General features: G+C 40.4%; 1 protein-coding gene across 5 annotated transcripts in view; it reads left to right on the top strand.

Moving 5' to 3' along the window:
* Positions 1-20215, top strand: part of LRRC3B (leucine rich repeat containing 3B) — a 51794-nt gene extending 31579 nt beyond the window's left edge. For 4 of the 5 annotated variants that reach the window (XM_039549563.1, XM_039549561.1, XM_039549562.1 and 1 more), the window contains exon 2: positions 18951-20215. In XM_039549563.1, the coding sequence (XP_039405497.1) occupies positions 19116-19895 (780 nt within the window). In that variant the 5' untranslated portion in view covers positions 18951-19115 and the 3' untranslated portion in view covers positions 19896-20215. Of the gene's footprint in view, positions 1-11627; positions 17475-18950 lie in introns of those variants that run through there. The other variant, XM_019285854.3, reaches the window with a different exon arrangement.
* Positions 20216-23453: the final 3238 nt, after the last annotated feature.

The following is a 23453-nucleotide window of genomic DNA, read 5'->3' as shown; positions in this document are numbered from 1 at the left end:
TGGTGTAGCAACTGCTCTTCGCAGTTTTGTATTATCAGCCAACTTGCAGAGATTCTCTCCCACCCTCCAGGTTGGTTGTGAAAATGTTAAATGACGTTCGTCCCAGTACTGATGCCTGGAGTACTCCACTAGTGATGGGCCTCTAGCTGGACTTTGTGCTGCTGTGCACAGCCTTTCGAGCCAAGCAGTTCAGCCAGTGTTCTCTCCACCTCACCGTTTACTTGTTTAGTCTGTACTTCATCAGTATGTCAATGAGGATGTTATGGGAGACAGCATCAAAAGCTCTGCTGAAGTAAAGCTAAATAACATCCACTTCTCTCTCATCTCAGCAGGATGAGCCAGGCACCTCATTGCAGAAAACTCTCAGGTTGGTCAGATGTGATTTCTACCTTCATAAATCTATGCTGACTACTCCCAGTCATTTAATTTTACTCCATATGTTAAGGGAATTGTTCCCAGATTTATTTGCTCATCACCTCCCCAGGGTTGGAGGTGAAACTGACCTGCCTGTAGCTTATGGGATCCTCTTTCTTGAAAATAGGACTGGCTTTCATTCAGTCCCCAAGAAATTCCTCTGATCCCTCTGATCTTTGAAAGATAGTTTAGAGTAGCCTTCTGTAAACTTCAGCCAGCTCCCTCAGCACTCATGGGTGCACCCCCTTTGGATCCATGGGCTTGTGTATGTCCAGTGTGGTTAAATGTCCCTTAACTGGATCCTCCTCTGCTGACAACAAGTGTTTATGGCTCCAGATTTTCTCACTGGTTGCAGGGGCCTGGGATTTCTGAGCATGGAATATTGAAGAAATAAGTAGCTTTTAAATTTATGGCCTTTTTCCTGATAGTAGTCTGTCTTTCCCGATATCAGAGGTACGCTTAATGTGCTTTAGACACAAAGCAGTTCTGTGCAGAGTGTGTGTATTAAAAAAATTTAGTCTGTTGATAGACCTGTATTTAAATAAAGCTAAAATGTCTTTCCATGATTACATTAAAAAGAAGAATTCTGCACAAAGCAGTATGAATCTACCAAAAAGGTGTGAATTTTTCCTGTGTGCTTCTTTCCTGTGTTGGCTTGGCTGAGTGCTGACTGTGCAGAGATGTGTAACAGGAGTGACTACAGACAGTGGAGTGATTTCAGAGGCTTTTCGTGTGTCAGAACAAGGTGAATTAGTCTGCAGTCACATTTGTGTTGCCATCGGGAGCTGTCGTGCGTGCCTAAGCAAAGTTGTTTTAAGCTTGTAGGGGTGTAACAGTCCCAATCTACAAGTGTTTATGTACAGTTGTCAAATGGGGAAAAAGAAGGAGAAAAAAAAATTGAAGCTTTTATTTCCAGCTCAGCAGGAACCTGACAGCTCCTGAGCTCAGCAGGACCAGAAACTGCTGCTTCCTGGGTGGAGCCATCAGTGGGAGGCAGGATTCTGGCTCCTGGCTTCTTGTGAGCTCCAAATTCAGCAGCAGCTTGTGCTAATAGGGGTGCAAAGCACAGATCATCCCTTTCCTGCTGAGCATGTGCCACTGATGGGGGGCATAGTTTAGTCAGCCCTGCCCTTGAAAGAGATATTGGACATCTGCACTGACTGAGAGCTGAGGAGCCACCCATCCTCAGCAGTGTTCCTTTACCTTTCCAGCATGGCTCCTTCAGATTTAAGTTCATAATAACTTTTTAAAAGCCTTTCCATTCCTTAGATTCCATAAACAGCCAGTGATTCTCAGGGTGTTGCACAGCACTTAGGGCTCAGCCTAGCGTCACGTGGAGGTCTGCTGGGGTTGCTCCGCATCCTGCATGTAAGTGGGAATGGCTCTGCATGGGAACTGTGGCACTACCTCAAAGCTAGTGGGAGGCTGCAAGTGTTGCAGTAATTATTCCCAAGAGTAGCTGTACCCGCTTTTGGGCTGCTTTCTGCTGGCACTGTTACACAAAAAAGGTTGTTTATTGTCCTCAGCATTTCTGCTGTTGTCATCACAACTTGTTAAGTCAGAATTGCAATGTATGTGTCTGTTCATGGTAGACCTTTCATAACATAGCCCACATTGGGTGTCTTGTCTGAAAAACGCATTGCACGATCTCACCACCACCATTTGACCTTCTGCTTCAGATCATTGCTAAGTTCCTGAGTGTGAGCCCAGCCAAGCAGCATTCAGTGGGGCCACCTTGTTCATCTGTTCATAAGGAGCTGCAACCTTTAGTGCACTGAAGAAGCACCTTCTCTGTTTCGCAGAGAGCTGACTGAAAGCAGGAGGAGGAACTGCTGAAGAAAAAGTACTGTCTTTTTGGAAAGACAGAAAAATGCCAATATTGTTTGAATTCTGTCTTTTGATTAAAATTTTTCATATTGTATAACATTTTATACACATTTTAAATTTTTTCAATTTTTTAAAAATTCATATTTAATAAAGAAAACATGTATGTTCCAATAACACTAAAATATCCATCAAAATTTTAGTAGCAGTATTGATACAAATGCTATGAAAAATGCAGAAGAAATAAGAAACTACCTAACTGAAAGAATGCCACTGTATAGGGAAATAAATTATTTTTTCCTCTTCATCAAACTTTGAGTCATGTCCTATTTTAATGAGTAAAGGTAGGATGTAGCATTTTTCCTGGGAAATACTTGGATAACTTTAAATAAAATATGTACTAACGTGTTATAAATAGTCTTCTTTTCCCTCTCATTTTACTACTAAAATGGATTTTAAGAGAAGCCTAGTTATTTATTTTGTTATTAATAAATGATTGCCTTACTAAGGCAGATGTTACAGTCTTTGATGGAGAACTAATCATTCATTCTTAATGGAGCTTTTTGTACAGCCATGAAAATAACTTTATAATATGAAATGATGATCTGGTGGGTTAATATTGTAGATGAACCTGTAAGACACCTCCTGGATCGATGGTTGATTTGCCCACTCCTCCCTGTTTGGAGAGGTCTTTTGCCAAAGTGCACTTCTGTGTGCAACTTTTTGAAGAATTCTAGGGTGGTTATTGCAAAATGACAGCTTTTTGGTGGAAAGAGAAAGGAGTGGTTTTATATCCTAATGAAAAGTAAAGCAGACCCATCATTGTAGCTTTTAAGGGCTATTGAGGCTCGTGCCCCAAGGACCCAGTGTGTGTGGCACCACTTCATTACAGAAGCTTAATCTGTTTTGTTGTGCTTGAGCTAGTCTGTTATCCTCATTGTCCAGTGAGGAAGGGCAGGATGGAGCTGGAGGACACCTTTGCCAGACTGAAAGCAAGAAGGGAAGCAGTCAGGAGTGCAGGAGTGCTCAGATCTGAACCAGCTTATGAAGATGGCTGCCTGTTGCTGCAGCACTGTGGCACTGCATCTATGGCAACTAAGGAAAGGAGAATAAGATAATGTTTCCCGTGATGGGAAACATAAGGAAAAAGATTTGGAAATGCTACTCTCAAGTGATACAGTTTGGTTTACTCTTTGTTTTGCTGTTCTTCATAGTATGTAGCCTGGGACTCGGTAACAGTGTTGTTTAGGCCATTCGGACTTCTTTGGATGTCCTGGACTCTTGACTTGCATTTAGATGTGGGAATGGAATGCATAAGAGGTAAAGGTGCCTTTGAAAAAAGGAGGACAGTTAACAGGGTGCTTTTCATTATTGACTCCTTCTCTGTGAAGATGTGTAAATATGGGGAAAGATGACATTCACCATACCACTGCATCTCTCTCTATTGTGTTACTCAATAGAATGTTGATGCTGCTGCTGGTGGGCTGTTTCATGGTTTGTCATGTAGTCCCAGAAAGATGGTATAATTTATAGAACTTGCTAAGGCTTGGCAGTTTCGCTGAGCTCCAGGTTGTAAGGAGTTCACCCATCGGCTTGTGAGCCAATGTGGTCTCTCATGTGAAACTCCCACATCTGGCTTCCTCCCTTCATGGTGAGTGCACAGCCCTGAGAGTAACTTCTGGTTTTCTGTCTTCTTTGCTCTTCCTGCAATTCCACGGGCTCATCTGTTAGCCTTAAACTTTCCTGTAGGTACCACTGCTTTTCTAGTCTCTGTCTTTTTGTCCTTGAATTAGTAGTCCTCCCACTGAGACAAAGACTTTCTTTGTAGCTGGGCCATCTCTATGAAGAGTCCCTAAACCCTAATGTTTGCTTCTGACAGAGGAAAAAAGTGAGTGAGTTGCTTTGAATTCATATGCTTTTATTTGGGGCAAACAAAAGGGCAAACCAAAGAAACAAACAAAAAAGAGGCAAGTGACAAATAAAGCAAACAGATAAAAAATGTCTTAATTTCAAAAGAATATCCATTATGTTTTGCCATTATGTTTCATTACTTCTCCATTACTCTTTTTTTTTTTAAGAAATTGTTTCAGGAGAGTAAATAGAAGTCTTGTTTTACCAACCAGTGCCCAGACCATTTAAGGAAAGTGTGACACAAGTGACGCTTACTGGCAGATAAAGCCACCATCATAGTTGTGCTCAACACACCTCACTGAGAGTAGCTGTTGCTTCAGGAACTTGAGGAGAAGCAGGGAAGAAGGAGGGTGTATGTGTGCCACGTGCCAGGCACAGATTCCCTTTGCTTTGATTTGACTTTTATACATTTTACTAGAAATGAGTGGGTTAGTGACTGGGCAGGGATCACAGATGACACACTGGGGCTTGGCACACCAAGGAAAACCTGAGGCCACTTGGACTCCTGTACTGAGTGAAAAAATTCAACTTTATGGCTCTCCTGGAGTCTGACTGAAATAAGACTGGTAGTAAACAACTTATGTGCTAATAGCAGGGTGCCTTAGCGTGCAGGTGGTTTGGAACAGAAGTGAGTGCCTTTAAGCATTGTTTTATGGTCTTGTGCATTTCAGACTGAAAAATGGCCACAAGCTTTATTACTTTAATATTAACACTTTTTCATTACTCTCTCCCTCCTTGCTCCTGCAAACTGCTGCACTCATCCATTATAGTGACTTTTTTCCCTTTCACCTGGTGTTTTTCACAGCGTGAGAGACATGGGTGGTAGGAGGGACAGTTGAGGACATAATGGCACCTCATCTGTTGCCGAGTGAAGCCAAAGCCCAGGCTGCCGCCAGATAACCTGTTGAGGTAACTTGCGGAGCCCTCAACGCTGACAGCATCCCTCCTGCCTTTAGTGCTGCTTTCCAGTGACCTACAAGGGGACTGCACCTCCTGTGAGACCTTTTCCAATTAGGTTTTTCCATCCTCCCTCCTGCTCCTTGGTGGCAGGGCCTTTGCAGTGCAGATGTTGTTATCCATTCTTTCCCAGCCCTTGCGATCAGCTATTTCCACTGCATTTGCCACTGAGGGCTGTGTGCCAGGATGTTTTAAAATTGGGAAACAAGCAGCAGTGATTCACAGGAGCGAATTTGCCCTGCTTTCTCCTGCAATGTGGAAAAACGGTGTTAAAAAGTTTTTTTAAAAATCCTATTCTTATATTCTCTTTCCCATTCCAAGTATGTCAAGTTTATCTCAGTGCCAGTACCAACTGTAACCAGAGTTAAATAAGCCTTCCTGTTAGCTCTGCTTGAGTTTCACTTTTCAACAAGCCTTAGTAAAATAAATCATGTCCCACACATCTTTAAATTTCATTATCATGACCTAACTTAATTTGCTACAAATTATTTCTACCTGAGCTTCTTCAGCTGTGAACTTGCAGCCTCGAGTGTCTTGCTTATTGGATCATTGCCCAGGTAATCAAGATTTTTTTTTTCCTTCACAACTCCTGCTTTTTGTATCAGCTAGGTCTGCCAAAGTCAACTTGGCTGTATAACCTCAGAGGGGACACACAAAGACCTGATGTGTTCTTGTCTTTAAAAGAACGGTTTTATTGAACCAAGTTTCGGACTGTTCCTGTTGTGCTCTAATGCTGCTGATAAAGACCTCTTTTCCCTTAGAATAAATGTGACCTCAAGGGTTTGTTCTCCTCTTGGAGGTAGTCATTGCAACACTTTCTTTTGGCTCTTCCTTCCTTTTGTTTTCTGCTTGGGAAAAGCGACTGACTGACTGGAAAATCTCTGCACACTCAGTGACGAGCAGCTGTGCCTTGTTTTTTGGGTTTTTTTGCACAGCTGGATTCCATGTCTGATAAAGGCTGGTATTTATTTACACTGAGAAAAGCAGATTTCTTTTTTCTTTAGAGCTGTTCCTTTCATTTAGCAATTGGTGATAACTTTTATTTCAGCACCGTGAACACTGAAGGGTTGCTTGCCTCTCAGCAAGCTGATGAGTTGCAAACAGGCTGAAGATTTTTGCTGAGTAAGGGTCAGAAAACCCTTAAAGAATTTCAGCCTGCAACCTCAAGTTGTAATAACGACTTGCTATCATTGTATGTCCTCAGAAGAGAAACTTACACTGCAAGTTTTTTATTACTTTGGAAAAGTACTACATGGTTTAAAAAAATTAAATAAATAAATTACCTGACTTCCTGGGAAGCCTTGGGGATGCTCCAGAGCACTTATTTCAAAATGAAAACATGCTGATTGTTGCTTAGATGTAACACATGTAATTTGAGAAGTTCTTTAATGGCAGCTGAGGGCCTGATGTAACCCACCAGCAGATTAGAAAATAGCCAGTTTGTCTGACTTTCATTTGGAGAAGTGGTAACATGCAACTGTTTATGATGAACAGTGGAACACTGTCTTTCAATACAGCCTTTCTTTTGAAAACAGATGGTCTTGCTTGGTGTCTGGATCATGGTGGAGCAGATATGTCTGCTAGAGTAGTTTGACTCTTATGGTGGATGTTGATACAGGATGGTGCAAGAACAGTGGGCACAAAAGGTACTGTCCTGGGCACACAGAAGTCTTCTCAGTTCAGACGTGCTTCAGTCTGACCTAAATTTTTTGGGTTCAATATGAGGTTTACTGGTAAAATGACACGTCATGTGGTAGGCAGGGGGTCAGATTAGATGATCTAATGGCTCCATCTGGCCTTAAATTCTTAATTAGGGAAGTGCTGCCAGCACAAAATGGCACTGAAGCTTTACACTGTTAGATTTTGCTTGCTTGGGAGATCCTCATCTGAAACAGGGCTAGAGAAGATGTACTTAGGGTAGTTTTTTTGCTCAGCTTCTAATGGTAGTAGCTGCCAGCAGAGCTAAAAGTGGGGGTCCTGATGGGAACCTGGTGATCTCGCTTTTCATGGAAGTACAAAAGCCCTGTGTCTTACTATTCCAGAATACCACATGTTGAGCTTTTAGAGTTATAATGATATCTAAATATAGAAAGAAAATCTATTATTAGGATTAAAAAAAAAAAAAAAAGAGGTAAGTTTCTCTGGGAAGCTGATGAAAAAGAAATTACAGTTATTTGAAGCTGCTCATGGATTGAAATATTAAAAGTGGGGATGTGTTTTTTGTGGTGGGTGGTTTGATACAGTAGACATTTATGATACCTTTGCTTGACACCTTTGGTGCAGAAATGGGAATTACATTTTGTGTACGTGTGGTGTTGTAGATGTGCTCTTGGCTCTCTCATTATGCAAGTGGCAGTGTGCAGGTGTAATACCCATTGGCACAGCAAAACCAGCATCACTGATCAGCCAGTTTCTTTGGCAAGCCTAAATGGCTTGTAGTTAACTCAGTGTGTCGCTTGATTCTGGAAGGTCACTCAAATGTCTTTTAAAGTTGCTTAATTGCTTATTGATCTCATAATTATTCTATACTTGTCTCTTTTGCTATTTTCTAAATTGTGTTGATAGGTCACAATTTCATTTGTAGAAGGTTGTGGTTTTGTGGTGTTAAACATTCACTTTTAAGTTTAGAGCTTTTAATTGGAAGTTTCAAACTTGGTTTCTTTTATATGCTGGTACACATTCTATTTTTCTTTCATTTTTCTAAATGAGTTCTCTACTTCTGCATGCTTCTTTAAGGTCCTGTTAATATATAGCGAGTGTATTTCAAAGCACAAGGAGCTGAATTAATAACTGCTGAGGTACTATATTTTAACTGCTGTCCCCTTTTGCTAGTTTATTGTGAGCGATTGAATCTCTGACCCAGACCGCCAGGGAATCTGAATCGTTTATTCAAAGGAGTGAGTTGGTTTTATACACTTTTCTAAGGCACAGCATTTCCTTGTATGGCGTGCCCTATCCCATGTTGCCACATCAGCAGCACACTTTCTCAGAGTCCTTCTATGGGTGGTCACTCGCTGCTCACCCATCTGTCAGCTCCCGGCAGGCTCCTCAATGTAGGGCTCTGCCACATGACACCTCCTCCCGCCAGGGTCTGGTGGAGACAAGCCTCTGTGTGCTGCCATGTGCTCCTTTGTGCTGCCATGTGTCTCTGCAGGCAGGTTTTACAGCTCACAACCCAATTCTACCTTATAATTCCCCATAGTTTATCTTGTGGGGTTTTTCTCCTCTTTAAGATTATTTCAGAGTAATTGCTCTGGAATTATGTTCTTTTTCTTTCTCATCTCATCTTGTGTATTACTATTATTCAGGTTGCTTCATTTTAGTAATAGCTTCTACTGGCTTCTTTCCTTGCAAATTCCTTGTGCAATGGATTACTGCTCTATGTTTGTGTCACTGGGCAGTCGTGCAAGGAGAGAAACAGCCTTGGTTTCCTGGGGTTTAACACAACAGGATAATGTAGACCCAGTTAAAAGCAAGCGTTTGTGAAACTGGTGCTGAACTGTCACTGTGGTAATTCCTCTGCTCAAATCTGTATTTCCTGTTGAACTGTCTAACCTAAGAAATGGTTTCATCTGTGGTGACCCGTTGTAGTTCCTGGGAACCTCCTCTGTGACAGAGTGTCAGCTGGATAAAGCAACTTTCAGCAGTGCTCTGCTTCGTTCTCCTTCTCCCCATCTTACTTTGGAGTCTGCAGCACCTCTGTTGCAGGACTCCCTGGTGCCCAGGTGTCTGCTGCCAGCAGCTGTCTTGCTGCTGGTTTGGGCAACTGATGGCAGCTTTGCAGAGCCCCAAGCATGCTCCTTGCTGAGCGGTCCCCTCAGGTTTGCACACTTATTTCTGCCCTGCTGACTTTATTCTCAGCACAGCCTCCGCAGCCTAATTACAGCTTCTCTCCTCTACTAAGTTGCAGGAGCATTTGGATGAACCTCAAATGACCCTAAAGATCACAGTACACAGAACCAAATAAGTGCCCTTAAAAGTGGAAGAAAGGTCTCTAAGTGGTCCTAATCTTGCTTATCTTTGCAAGGTGGTTCCTTAAAGGCCTATCAGTTTCTGATAACACAGTTTTGTTACCAGGGGTTAGATTTACACTTTGCAAAAATAGAATGAGATTTTCAACTGGGCAAGGACACCATCTGCAGTCACCAGATGCAGTTATCAAGATTAAATTGCAAGACTTGCCACTGATTATGCTGGTAATCATTGAGGTAATCAGTGTAATTATCTTGAGATCAAGACAACATTTTCTCTGATCTGATAGATTCTGCCAAATTAAGTTGAAGGAGCGTCCATCATTAGCTACTGGAAAGAGTATGGCTCCAACTGGGCACTTGTCTGTTTCACTCTGATTTTGTAATATGGGAGAAAAATAAATCGGCAAATATTGTGAAATTGATGTTTTATGATGAAAACATTTTCCATTGGATTATATCAGATTTCTTGAAAATCTACTGCATTGCTTATTCATGAAAGGTTCCTAGGTATTCTCTTCATAACCAGACTTCAGAAAACACTTTAGTCTGGATCTCTTTACCCAAGGAAGATGAAGTATTTCCACTTCAGGTTATTTTAAGCTTTCAGAGTATATTTTTTTTTCTACTATAGATCATATGGAGGATTGACTCAGCTGCAATTGGAAAGGATTTTCTTGCCAAACAGAATGGTTGTTGATGTTTTCTCAGAAAATGTGACTGAGACTTGGTAGAATGTAATCCCAAACTCTTAAAAATGTTTTTTACTCTAAAGCACACTAATAATCTAGAAACAAATGATGTGGCTTTGGAGAACTCTTCACAAGTAGTCATTTGTGTGTGTTGGAGCATTTTCCTTTAGCATCTGTACTGTGGTTCTTCATGTTCTTATATAGTGGTAAAAAAATCTTTTTGCAGATGTGTTTGCAGTAACTGGCATAACTTGAGCCTTTGTTCATTTCTTCTATAGGTTGTCAAGACAATTTCCTCCAAATATAGTGATAAATGAAGTCAAAGATTATAATGTATCTTATATCTTATGCCTTTCATTTTTAACCTGCTTTATGTTGCCACTACTTATGCACTGTGAGCGTATGTAATGTTTTCTTTGCTTTTTCAAATGGCATAGATGTGCATACAAAATGCTTTTTATATTTCCCATCAGGGTATTGCTCAGGGAAGGGACAGGAGCCTTCTGTAGTCTATGTCAGATGAAGAGGATGCAGGAGATAACAAGGAAAATTAGGCAGCACTGAATACCTTCTAAAAAGCAAGTGATTCAATCTTTGTTAAGGCTCAAAAGAAGGAGGTCTAACAGCATCCCCAATAGCTGTTTCTTTAATTTCCAGCAAGTTGCCAAATTTCATTCCAAGAAATATGTTGCCACAGAAGACTTCCAAGAGCAAAGCATCATAGGAAAGTTAGGAGATGATTGGTAATATTTTTCTGTCATTATATCTGCTAAGCTTTACACGATTATTTTTCAGCTGAGAGTTATGAAATCATTCCTGACTTGACGTGAAAAGGATAAAAAGTCAGATACATTTTTTAACATGAACCCAACCCATCAGTCTTAAAGTGCTGATTCATTTGCCCACACAGTATAATTAAGATGTTAATCTGTAATAAGGAGTGATACATTCAGTGATCTCACAATCAGAAAGTAATTATAGCTTAAAATGTTCATTTGGCTCTCCTCAACCATTTTATTACTCTGTGACAGTCAAGGGAGGCCATTCATAGCTCAGGATCTATAAACCTTTACCTACACACTTTGCTTCTACAACTGGAAGTGGTTTGCCATGAGCAGTTATATATAGATGCCTATACTGGAAGTTTTTTGGGAACAAAATGTTGATTGGCATTCTGAGAATAGGGGAGGATATTATAGGTTGAGTACATTTGATGTTTTATTAGATAATTAATCCATTATGTAGTGTAAGTTCAGGCTCACACTGATTAATCACGACATTTCAATTATTCATAGAATCAGTGATCTTTTGCACCCCTTTTTCCCAACCTCATTTGCCGTTGGCTTCTATTAATTTCTCTTTTTACTGCTTTAGGATTTTTCATCTTGCCATGTTCTGAAATCCTGGAACTTTTCCGCTGGTGGAGATTTTCATCTGGGAATTTAAATCACCGGGCACCTTGCAAGCAGCTCGTGGCACCTCTCTGGTTTGGTGCTTCATAGCATGTTAACTGCCTACCTTCAAGGTAGCTGAGCTGTGAGGCAGCCAGGCCTCCACGACTGAGGGGCGACAGGGAGAGATGCGTGAAAGACACAGGTTGTCCTGGGACTCCAAACCAAGTTCTTGTTTCATCTGCTAAATGGAATTTCCTCATGTTGTCCTGGAGCCATGGAGAAGGTTGAGTTGCCTGGCTCAGAGTCCGTCTGTGCAGCTAGTGAGATTGCCCTTGGCCGTGGTGTGCTGACAGTACACAAGTGGCATTGTTTTAAAGGATTGTATTATTTTTTTACAGGAATTCACTTGGTACCCATGAAATTTTGTTGTTCTGTAGTACACAGACAGCACAGAGGTCAGAAGTGGCTGTTGTGTTCTCCTTTGGGTCCTGCAGCTCCTGCCCAGCTCCAGGTCACAAGTGTCATCACTTTGCAGCTCAGTACCCACTCAGTCAGTCAGTCACATTGCCGTGCTGTAGTTTTATTATATATCCATAGGGAAGTGAAAAAAACCTGCAACTTCTTATTTTTACATCAATCTTCTTGAGTTTTTAACATTTGTGGGCTGATTCAGCCTGCAGATGTTGGTGGAGCCAGGCAGGATTTTCATGGAGGTTTTTCCCCAATGTGCACAGACTCTGTTGGCCTCCAGAGGTTCAGCTGCTCTCAGACCTGGCACACAGGTGCACAGGACAGCCCAGTGTGCAGCTTACTGGGAGGTCTGTGTTTACCAGTAGTGTAAGATTCATTAAGGGTAGGATATATATATAAAAATAGTTCTTTCTCTAGATATCTTTTCTGATTTAACTCTTCTTAAATATGCCATTAGCAATTGTTTGGGAGTAGTGGTGGAAAATCTCTTTGTTTGGGTTCATGTAAAATTGTCCCGTCCTCAGTCCTCCAGCAAACTGGACTTTTCATGTTGGATAATCACCTGTTAATTTTAGCCTATAATCTCCATGTGATGGCTGTCTTGTCAATACTAATTGCAAGGTAATATTTTTAGAGACAAAGTAGTATGTGTTTTTTTATGACAATGGGGAAAAAAAGAGGAGTAAAAAGTCATAAAATACAGCTCTATGGATGTGGGATAGTAAGGTGGGGGGTGTGTGTGCGTTTTGTAACAAGCAGACTGGCATTAGAGGAAGCGGAACTCATGGGAAACAATGTATTAGAAAGGGGCGTATTTTCTATTTCAATGGTTAGATTGCTAAACCTGATGTAAGCCAAAAATATTTAATATGGCAAAGTTAAGACCTGTTTTAATAGAAAATAGAAAACTAGATTTATCAATGGGCATCTTTTCTATAAACCAACATAGTCAATGTCTTAAAGGAGGGAAAAAAGTTATAATAATGTCAGGTCTTTCAAAGCTATAAAACATCTCAGTAATTTTCTGGAAGTCAGTTAAAATAATGATCTTTTTACAGTGCTTCATTTAATGGATTTTTAGTTATAAAATTTTAATATTTATTCAAAGTGCAAGTTTGCTTTAAAGATGTCTAAACAAAGAGCCCTGTAGGAGTCTTATTTCCTGGACTTTTCTAATTCTGTATCAAAATTCCGATGCTGGCACGCAAGAAAGTTGTTACTCTGAAGGGTGGGACTTTACTTAGACCAGGCTTGAAAAGTTGAGCTGATTTTCAGGGATCTCTTGAGGTCTTACTGGGAGCTGATAGCTTCTTTTGAAGGCAGTAGAGCTGCCCACAGAAATAGGAGCTGTCTCTGGGTTCATATATGAATTGTATGGGCTGTACGGGAGGAGGATGGGAGGCACCCTGACATGTGCAGTGCATCTCTGATATGGAGGGTCAGCGGTTTTTCTGAGGGATGCCTTCAGTATTAACAGAGGACACAGTGATGTTTGTTGTGGACTCTGTGATTCCAAGGAGTGTGGAGCTCTGCGGTGCCATTTGGGATCCATTTTCAAATGAGGGCTTCTCTGGGTACTGTGCCTAAAGCTAGTAGCGAGGTCACTTAAGCTTTACAGTGGTACATCCTCAGAAACATGGTAAGCCTTAGCAGGTGAATTGTGCATAAGTCCTTATGATCCACATTCTTGGGAAGGTGGTTGTACATATTTTTTTCCAATTTTTCTGGTGGTTGAAAAGTGACAGACCAGACAGATTGAGTACAGTCATGATGCAGCCAACAGCTCACCCCCTGTGGTTGATCCGTTGGCTTCTTCCTTTTCCCTGTTCTGATCTTGCCTCCTTGTTTGAGCGCATAAGCGACAATAACAAGAAATTCCTTTCTCATCATGGAGCCTTCAGTAACCTTAAGTACAAACTGTGTGTGCAGTTGCCGAGTATTAGTAGTTAGCTGTGACCCCTTTGACATTGCTGGAGTAATAGATGCAATCTTTTTCATCAGTGGATCCAGCTTTGAAGAGGAGACATTATTCTAGTACCTTATGTTATTGGTAGGGAAAATGGAGTTGCTATCACTGCATTTCCTTCACAGTGAGACATCTGTGCTGTGTGCAGCCCTTTTTGCACGTGCTAGAGGATGGTGTAGTTGCTCGAATGCCAGTGAAGACATAATTTATTATTGTTATTAATTGTGGGATCTGCAGAAGTGATCGTGCATGAGATGGAAGTATCACTTGACATAAGAGATCAGCAGTAAAAACCCTTTGTAGCCAGACTTTCTGACCCTAGAAGCCACATAAAACTCTCTAGGTTTGTAGGCTGCCAGCTATGCTCTCTCACTTTCAGGACTGTGCTTTAGCTGCAGCTTGATGCCACAGCACCTTCAGTCTTTTTTTCCTCAGAATCCCATAATACTGTATCCCACAGAAAGAGCAAAAGAATATCTTCCAAAATATCTGCAATATTTATCCAGTTTTTATTGCTAGGAGGGTGTGTTCTGCACAATGCCTGTACTTGTCAGCTTATGGAATGAAGATGCTTTTAGGATGAGATCTTTTTCCATTTTCCCATTTTTTCTTGTTTGTGAATTATAACTGCAACTCTCTTGTCACTGAGGAGTCCTTACAACCTGTAATCTGGTGAAGGCCAGGGTGCTACTGACAGCAGAGAGCTGCTGCTTATTCTTCCCATCAGTGTTTGACAAGCAGGCAAAATGAATGAGGATGCTGTGTGTGAGTTTGGGGGCTCTTATGCTGGCATGCGCCTGTTGGACCCAGTTCTACAGACTTAATTTGTGGCCCTCATTCTGTGATTTACAACAGGAATCTTCCCATAAAGACTTCCATATTAAATACTTTGGATCATGGCTTTGTCTTTATCATGTGAGATCTCGCTTGATGAAGAGCTGTCAGGAGAAGGGTGGTGGTCTTGATTTTTCCTCAACAGAAATGTTTGGGAGTTCACCTGACACTGTCTGAGAACTCAGTTGAAATTCCACTTAGAAGCGTTGTCATATTGGAGCAACTTGAACAAAGATACTTGACTGTCACAGGTAATGTTTGTAATGCTAGAAGGTAATCTTTGAAGGACCCTAATAAAATGTAGATACACAATGTGTGGAGAGGGCATCTGATGAACAAAGAGGGAGTAAATCCCTTTCTCACATCTGAAACATACAAATTTGCAGGAAGTGTGTCATCAACAAGTGGCTCTGCTGATGTCACCTGAGGGCTGAGGTGGTTGTGTGTGTGTTCAAAATACTATAGGCAGAAAACCTCTCAAGGTTGATTGTAGTCTCTGCTTTAGAGTCATTTGAGAGAAGTGGCTGGCCCTCAAGTGCAAGGATTTGGTAGCTGTTCCATTCTCACATTTTATGAAGGGAGGGGATGTATGAATACTTGAGTAATGACCAAAGCTGCCGTGTGGACTCTGAAAGTCTCTACACCACAGTAGAAACCCCTTCCCCTAGTCAGACATCTTTATTTATACGTATATTATCGATTCTCTTTTTATGCACCTTTTATTGTCTTAGTATTGTCCTAAACAACAAAACGTCTCAGTCTGTGTCATTTTTCAGCTGTTCTGTGTGATGGTTATAGGATTTCCTATCCTCCTATATCTTTCTCTGAAGACAAAACAGCATAAATTAATATTGCAGGCAGTCTTGTCCTGGGCTTTCTGTGTGACTTCGGGCCCACTTTCTGTATCGGTAGTTGGAAGCACTAATGCTTCCTTCCATCACTAGTTTCTTGTGCGAGAAGTTATTAATCAAATAGATAATTTAGTAGTGTTGCATTCAGGAGCTAAGTCTCTGCGCCTTGTTTGCAGTAAAGACAAACACTTGCAAGTACCTGATACCTGAAGCTCGGTAGAAATCTCACTGTGTATTAAAAGCAATGTGCTTTCCCTGGGGATTTCAGGATTTGTACATTTTCTTACATCGTTGGATGTTAGCACTGAGTGAATGGTCTTGGGGGAGCTTGAGAAGAGGAAGCCTTGGAAACCTGTTTAAATTGCAAGACTGTAAAGAACTCTTCTGTGCAATCTTCCATATTATTCCCCTGCAATATTTGACTTGGCATTAGGTATTCTATGTTTGTACTTGTATTTTAGAAATGTACACAAAAAGCCTTTTTATACCATGCTGCTACCAGCGTTCCTGGTATTGCTGTCATTTCCCTGTGCCTTCATTCACTTTTTAATTTATTTTTATTTTTTTTCTTTATTTGCAGATTTATAATTAATTCATATATTTATTTTAATTCTGTGTCTTTCATCCCTTTGTCTGTAATCATTGGTGTTTCTGTCTGGTATATCTCTCTTATGTTTGTTCCAACTTTGACACCTTCTTTATTTATTGTGTTCCAAGCAGAGGAAATTAGATACAGCTCAAGAAGCCACAGATCTTCCTATTTGCATTAGAAATATGTAGATCCTAGTTTTCTTTTATTTTTTTGCAGTCATTAGAAGTAAAGAAAGTTCTTGTTATAAGTTTATTGTTGAAACCTAAATCTCAGATATCCCTTGGATTGGATATTCTGAAGCAAACAAAGCTCTGTTTACCCTGACTGATGCTCAGTCCCATTGGGTTTCTTCTGGTTGATTTACTGGGAATTTGCTGAGCTTTGTTCTTATTCAGACAAGTTTTGTTGACTGGGTTGTTAATTACAGGTTTAAATTTGTATTTGCTCTATCTAACATCTTAAAACATTGTGAGATTTTCTCCTCTCTATGTTCATTTGCTTAGTTAGGCCTTTAGAAGAGGCATTGCTTCATTAAACACTATCCTGCTTAGTCTGTAATGGCTCTACTTCTTCCACTCTAAACACATTAATACACTAAATAGTTTCATTTGTCTCCAGTGGGATGAGGTTGTTCCACATTGTCTTTGGTGCTTGGGGCCTCTTTGATACATGATCTTTGGTGGCATAACAGTATTGTGGAGAACTCAGCAGAGTCCATGCTGTAATTACAGGTTGACAGGGTTTTTTAAGCCTGTAATGAAGCAAATTTGATACTTATTTGTCACACTGTGATGAGAACAGTATGAATTTTATGATTCTATAAAATTAAGCACCCGAGACTACTTCAGGTCTTTGCTCTTTCTCCCCCAGTCTCTTCCTGCAGTAGTACTCCAGTGTCGGCAGTGGGAAGCCACTGTGTACAAGAAGTAGGTGATGAGATGATGCTCATTCTGTGGTGATGAGCTGGACCCCTCATCTACTCTTTTGGTGCAGCAGCACAGTAGTGAGACACGTGAACATGAAGGGAAAAGAAAATAGGTGGCTGTTTTTCCAAGGGACAGGCTGTCCTGCCACAGCACCCAGGGCTGCTGGAGGGAGCAGCAGATTGCCAGCACCGAGTGCCAGGGGGAGCAGCTGCCAGCTCCAGCTTGGCCTCTGAATGGGCTGCACATTTTAGCAAGTACTTAGCGCTTCTGGGCAGGCTGGGAAAAAACAACTTCTGGAGCTTATCTCCTTTGATAGCCGATTTCTGTCTGGTCTGAAGAGCAGGCACTGCAATGAACAAAGAGCCAAAGGGAGAAATGGGAAGGCTGCACCCACTGCAACAGGTCTCTTTCATGTAAACCTTGTTTTTTCCATAGAGGTCATGAAGGATTTTGTTGACTTTGGAGGTGCTACCTCACTTCTCTCTCCTCAAAGGGAGCTTTTCATGCTCTGCTTGGTTCCCTTCTAAATATTTTCATGTTTCCAGGGTTAACTTCATAATATCTCATTGCTAACAATTACATTTCATTTTAATTTCAGAGTAGAAGTTTTATGGAATCCAAGTGTAAGCTTTCTGTTTAGGTTCTTGGGCAATCACTGATTTGAACAATAGGTAAGTTGAAGATTAGTGGTGATACACTACTCTCTGCGGTAGTTGCAGTGAGAGTATGCGGAGCTTTTGCCATTCCCAAGCCGTGGAGTAATCACAAGTAATGTACATGCTGTTAAGTCTGGTTTGGGTTGTTTTATTTTTCTTTTCCTGTGGGGTAACTGACATACTGAGCCTCAGCAAAAAGGGTTAAATATAACTTGAGCTATGAGTTTGAAATTATTGCTTGACACATCTGATCCATATTACTGCAGTGTGTCAGCAGCTGCAGTTGGTATGTCAGTTTTGCAAGCAAAAAAGTGATTGCAATGCAATTTCTTCCTTTTCATGTAAAATCACACATCTCCTCCGTGCAGAGATTTTCTTGTTCAGTGGACTACAGTGTGGATTTAGAAAAAAACATAATTCATTTATATGTAAATACAACCTGAAGGCTACACATATCTGAGCTTCTACAAAGACAGAGAGCATGTACATGAAAACAAATGGACCTGTTGTTGTTAGAAATTCATAGTTTACCATAATGGGGGGGGCGGGAAGGGTTGTCTTTGAAACCATATAGGTCAGCATTTCAGACTTCTGTATTTGTGTTCCAGTTAAAGGAGAAAATGGAAAAGCTTCTGGATGTTTGCTATTTTAAAGCCAGCTTGAGGGGGGAGAAGCAGAAACAGTATTTTTCATATGTGCTATTAGCCAATGACATGCCGTTAATAAGACATTTTAATGTTTGGCTCCTATATGTTTCATGAGTTTTACTTGTTTTGGAGGGTGGGGTATGTGAGTTTTTGGCAATTCTCCCATTGCTTTTTCTCTTTGTTACATGAAAACAAAATTTTCAAAAAAAATGGAAGTCAAAATTATGTCTGTGGGTCTCACAAAATGCTGGGACGTACAAGAAATCCAGCATCCTTAAGCAAAAGAGAAGGAGGGGGAGACAGACAAGGAGATGAATGACTGTGGTGTCTTGCAGTAGCATTTGGTTTACCTGATTTTTGTTCCTTGATAGAGTAAAAATATTTCCTTGCTGAGGTACTTTGACTTGGACTTAAAATAGCATAAATTATTTTGAGAGAAGTTCACATTAACCACCAGAAATTCCTCACTTAAGCTGTCATTGTTGCTGGAGATACAAGTCTTAGCTCCTATCAATGCATCTTCTACTTCAGCAAGGAAAAATGCAATTTAGTTTTACAGCTGTTTTAGAAGAGTCTGTGATAAAAGCAAACCAGTGCCTTCTCTAATAAGTATTAAAGACCAAACCTCTGCAATTTGTTGTAAGTGTAGTCTGTCCTCTTAAAAATGTCCTGGGGATTTATGCACTAAACTCAGATTAATGCTAATAGGAGTTACCTAAGATAATAGATCATTTAATTAGTGTGGCATTTCCCTTTAACATCTTTTTATTTCTATTTTTTTAATGAAAACAGAGTTAGGATTGGAGTTTATGGTATAAAGAACTTTTTTCCTTCTTCTCTGTAGGCGTGCTTCTAAGAAGTGTATTGACCATGAGGAAGCCCACGTGTTAGTAACCAGTTTTTACTAATCCCACCGAAGAAAATGAAGCCATGTTTCAGCTTTGCCGAGCCTTTTCCCACCCTGTTGGCTGAATGAGAAATGGTCGCGTGATTATGCTGACAGCCCAGCATGCATTTGGTAGACCTGTGGTTAACTCGTTCCCTCTCCATGTGTCTGCTCTTACAAAGTTTTGTCCTCATGATACTGTGCTTTCATTCTGCCAGTATGTGCCCAAAAGGCTGCCTCTGTTCCCACTCCGGAGGTCTGAACGTCAGCTGTAGCAATGCAAACCTCAAGGAAATACCCAGAGATCTTCCTCCAGAAACAGTCTTACTTTATTTGGACTCCAATCAGATAACATCTATCCCCAACGAAATTTTTAAGGACTTGCACCAACTGAGAGTCCTCAATTTATCAAAAAATGGGATTGAGTTTATAGATGAACATGCCTTTAAAGGGGTGGCAGAAACCTTGCAGACTCTGGATTTGTCCGACAACCGGATTAAAAGCGTGCACAAAAACGCTTTCAACAACCTAAAGGCCAGGGCCAGAATCGCCAACAACCCCTGGCACTGTGACTGCACGCTGCAGCAGGTGCTGCGGAGCATGGCCTCCAACCACGAGACGGCCAACAACGTCATCTGCAAGACCTCTGTGCTGGACGAGCACGCGGGGAGACCCTTCCTCAACGCTGCCAACGACGCCGACCTCTGCAACCTCCCGAAAAAGACTACTGACTACGCCATGCTGGTCACCATGTTTGGCTGGTTCACCATGGTGATCTCATACGTAGTTTACTACGTCCGGCAGAACCAGGAGGATGCAAGGAGGCACCTTGAGTACTTGAAATCCCTGCCAAGCAGGCAAAAGAAACCAGATGAAGCCGATGACATTAGCACTGTGGTATAGTATTCTGAATACAATGACTGCCTTTGTGATGGAAACTAGAGTCGGATGACGCTAGAACCAGAGGTTTACTTCTAACATTCATTGTAAACATTAAGACTTTTGGGGCTTTTTTTTTTCCTGTTTATCTGAATTATGCCACTGTTGAGCTTTCTGACAGAAAGTTTTGTCCAGGTGGTATACTTCAATTATTTCTCTGGTGGTACCCTAAAGCAAGTGAATTAATATGTAAACATTAGTTTAGACCCATTCCACTATTTAATAATGAAATTTATTTTTTTAATTTAAAAACCAAATAAAAGCTTAAATTTGAACCATGTAAAGCAGAGTAATTTATTGATAAGAAATCTGTCCAGTGCCGAAGCACTCTTGGTTTGTTCAGTGCTCGCGATGTAGAAGAGAGGAGCGATGATGAAGTGGGCTGTGAGAGGTCCAGGAGTGGAGGGTCCCTGAAGGGCATGTCTCACCCATGGGTGCAAGGTGAGCAGCTGGTGGGCTGCCTGCCACGACGGGAAAGGGGCACAGTGTGGGCAGAGTGTAAGGGACTGATGCTTGGTTAACCTCTTGGAGGGCGTTCCAGCAGTGCTTGGGAGGAGGCAACCTGGAGGAACTACTCCTCAGGACATCGAAGAGAGGTAAGCTGGGGGCATGTGGTGGGTTTTCATCTTAACACCACTTACTGCCTTGTATGAGCTCCAGGCAGGTGACCTTGGCACTGGGGAGTACGGCAAGAAGGCACCAGCAAGCTTAGTATGCTGTTCAAACTAGAGTACCACTAGTGATAATTAAAAAAATAAATAAATCTGGTGGGTTTAAGCTGTATATTAGTTCATAACTAAATGTAACGTCTATTTTTTAGGGATCAGCCTTTAAAAAAAAGTGAAGGAAATAAATGAATGTACAGGCTAGGTATATTCTATTGTGTGTTAGGATATATGTGTTTTTGTATGATTTTGTGGCTAAGCATTTGGGAAAATAGAAAGTCCACATGTGGTTAAACTCAGCCTTGCATATGAAATGGATATTTTAAATCTCTGCTGTCTTTAAAAACACAGTGTTTTTCTCTTTTCATAGATAAAGTTTTCAAAGGGAACAAATTCACAAGAATGTATTTCTCTTGTCCTTTATTACCATAATAAAATGATGCTTGTCTCTGGGTCCCCATAGATCCAGTCTAACTGACATTGGAATATGTATTACAGAAGGGTGGATTAAAAAATGTATAAAATGCTGCTTTGCAAGAAAAAGTGCTAAAGGTCAGCCTTAAAAAATTTTAAAAACCCTCCAGATTAATCTCTCCCACTAGTTTATCCATTATTTCTGTTACAGTTCTGTTACGAGGGCAGAAGATTGTTTATCTTGCTTTTTTCAGCACACTGTTAAAAAAAAAATAGCTAAAATTTGTTTCAAAGCAAGTGAGAGAACAGGAAAAAAAAAGGACTTCTTTTTTAAATGGACATGGAGTCAACTTTTTATATCATCTTTGCACTTTTTTGTCCTCTTTGTAGGGTGAGTCCTTGTGACCAACTTAGCTGTTTGCATATCTCCATGAGCAGTTTTTGGCAAATTGAGACAATGTTAATGTTTGTAAAGGGCACAGTCTGTCCATAAAATATCCGCTGTCTGATATTTCCGTCCCTGCCACCAACTCCCTTAATAAAAGTTTTATTTTCTAAGGAGAGGCAGTTGTTGATTACACATCCTCCTTAGTTGGCACTTTGTACTTTCTTGTTTCCAAGCTCTATCTGAATATCTACCCCAGCCTCCCAAGCGCTGTATGGCCTCCTGCAGGACGCAAAAGCAGTAGGGTTAAATACACATCTGAATCTGAAGACAGCAGATAAAATGTTATACTGTACTGGCAATGTAACAAACTACTTAACAAGATATGTAGTGTCTCTGTGTAGGCTGAGCAAAATTACTTCCTGATGTAATTCCCCTAATTTCTCTGAAATTTCCTTCAGAGTAAACTTGGTCTCATTTCTACTGCTGTGTTCCCCAAGCAATACTTAGGATCCCAGTTAATATGCTACTTTTGGAAAAAACAGGGAGAACTAGCTAAAAGATGGCTCTAAGCTAGAGGTACTAACAATCAAGAATTTGGTGTTGTTTATTCACAGCTGAATGCAGGAATTTCGTCAGAACATTTGGACAAAATTATTTACACAACATTTAAGAAAATCTGGTCAGTTTTAAAACACTTTAAAAACACTTGGCAGGTTTTAAATTGATTTGAAGCAACATTTTCAAAAATAACCCCCTTTTCCAGAACTAACTAACAAAAATATAAATAATTTATCTTTAGATTTTCTGGTTTTCTACCTTATTACTTGATACATGAGACAGGATCTAGAGCTGGTACAGTTTTACCACAGCTGAACTTCTGGCTCTACATCTTTAAATTCTGACCCAAACAAATTTAAACTAATTTAAGCATTACTCTGTAGAAATGCTTTGGAGGGATGGTTCCAAGAAAAGAAGATGCTTGTTTTTATTGTGTTTACTTCACACCTTTCTTTCCAAAACTACTGTCTCTAGAAAAGCCTACCTGCTGCCCTTTGAAGTCAATGGCACAAACTTTTAAACTTTGATAAAGTTAAACAAGGAGTTATTTCATTTGCAAAACCAATTTTGCTGAGAAATGAGTAATTTGGTATATTTTTATCTGTGATACTTTAAGCATGTAAATACAGATGAGAGGAAATGAGTGTTTCCTTATTCACAGGAGATAGCATATGATAGAAAATACAAAGGGACATACATAACACAGTGATTTTTTTTTCTTTTCAGTTAAGATGTTTCAGGAAAAGTAGAGCTGGGGCTTAATAGCTTAAATGTGATTAATTTCTCTACCCTGATTTTCTTATAGAAAACATCCCTATTTTTGTTTCTAAGTGGTGAAAGATAACTCTCTCAACATTAGTTTTTTCTTAAAACTAATGGTGATTTTTCTCTGCTAATTTTCTAGTGTTATTGTGCTCTGTGGGTAAGAGCTGTGGTAGTGCATTTGGTCTGTGTATATTAAGGCTTAGGCTTTATGTTTTAATTTATTCTCAGTTTGGTACACTATGAAATACAGATATCTTCACTGTTAATGTACATTATATTCTTAAGTCTTTGGTAGCAAGATTTTGCACTGCAATTTCAATAAATTTCAGGGGTTGAGTATGAACATGAAGATATGGTGATCCATGTTCTGGTCTTCCCAGGGAGAAAAGAAGAGAACAGAATTTTTGTTTACCAAATAGATGCCATGCAGAAAATCTACCACGTTTGTTTTTCAGCTTGAAAGGGGCAAATCGTAAGCATTAGAAAGCAAAAAAAGGAAAAGGAGCAGCTGGAGGCCGAAACACTTGAAGGTGTCATGGAGTCTTGCAGCATGTTTAGATGTGCAGTGGAGTCTCGGAATGAATCTAAATCGATTTTAAAAAGGGTGTCCCTCTACTTCCACACCTGGAAAAAGAGTTAAACAAGCTAAACAAGAGTAAATGAGATTTGTTTTAAAAATGGTCTTTACACTTTAGGAGGGAAGTCTAAAGAAGGAAAATATAGGAGGATATA

Source organism: Corvus cornix, chromosome 2, assembly GCF_000738735.6.
Source record: "Corvus cornix cornix isolate S_Up_H32 chromosome 2, ASM73873v5, whole genome shotgun sequence".
Classification (NCBI taxonomy): Eukaryota; Metazoa; Chordata; class Aves; order Passeriformes; family Corvidae; genus Corvus; species Corvus cornix.
The sequence above is the reverse complement of the archived record's forward strand: the minus strand, read 5'-3'. Positions and strand labels throughout refer to the sequence as shown.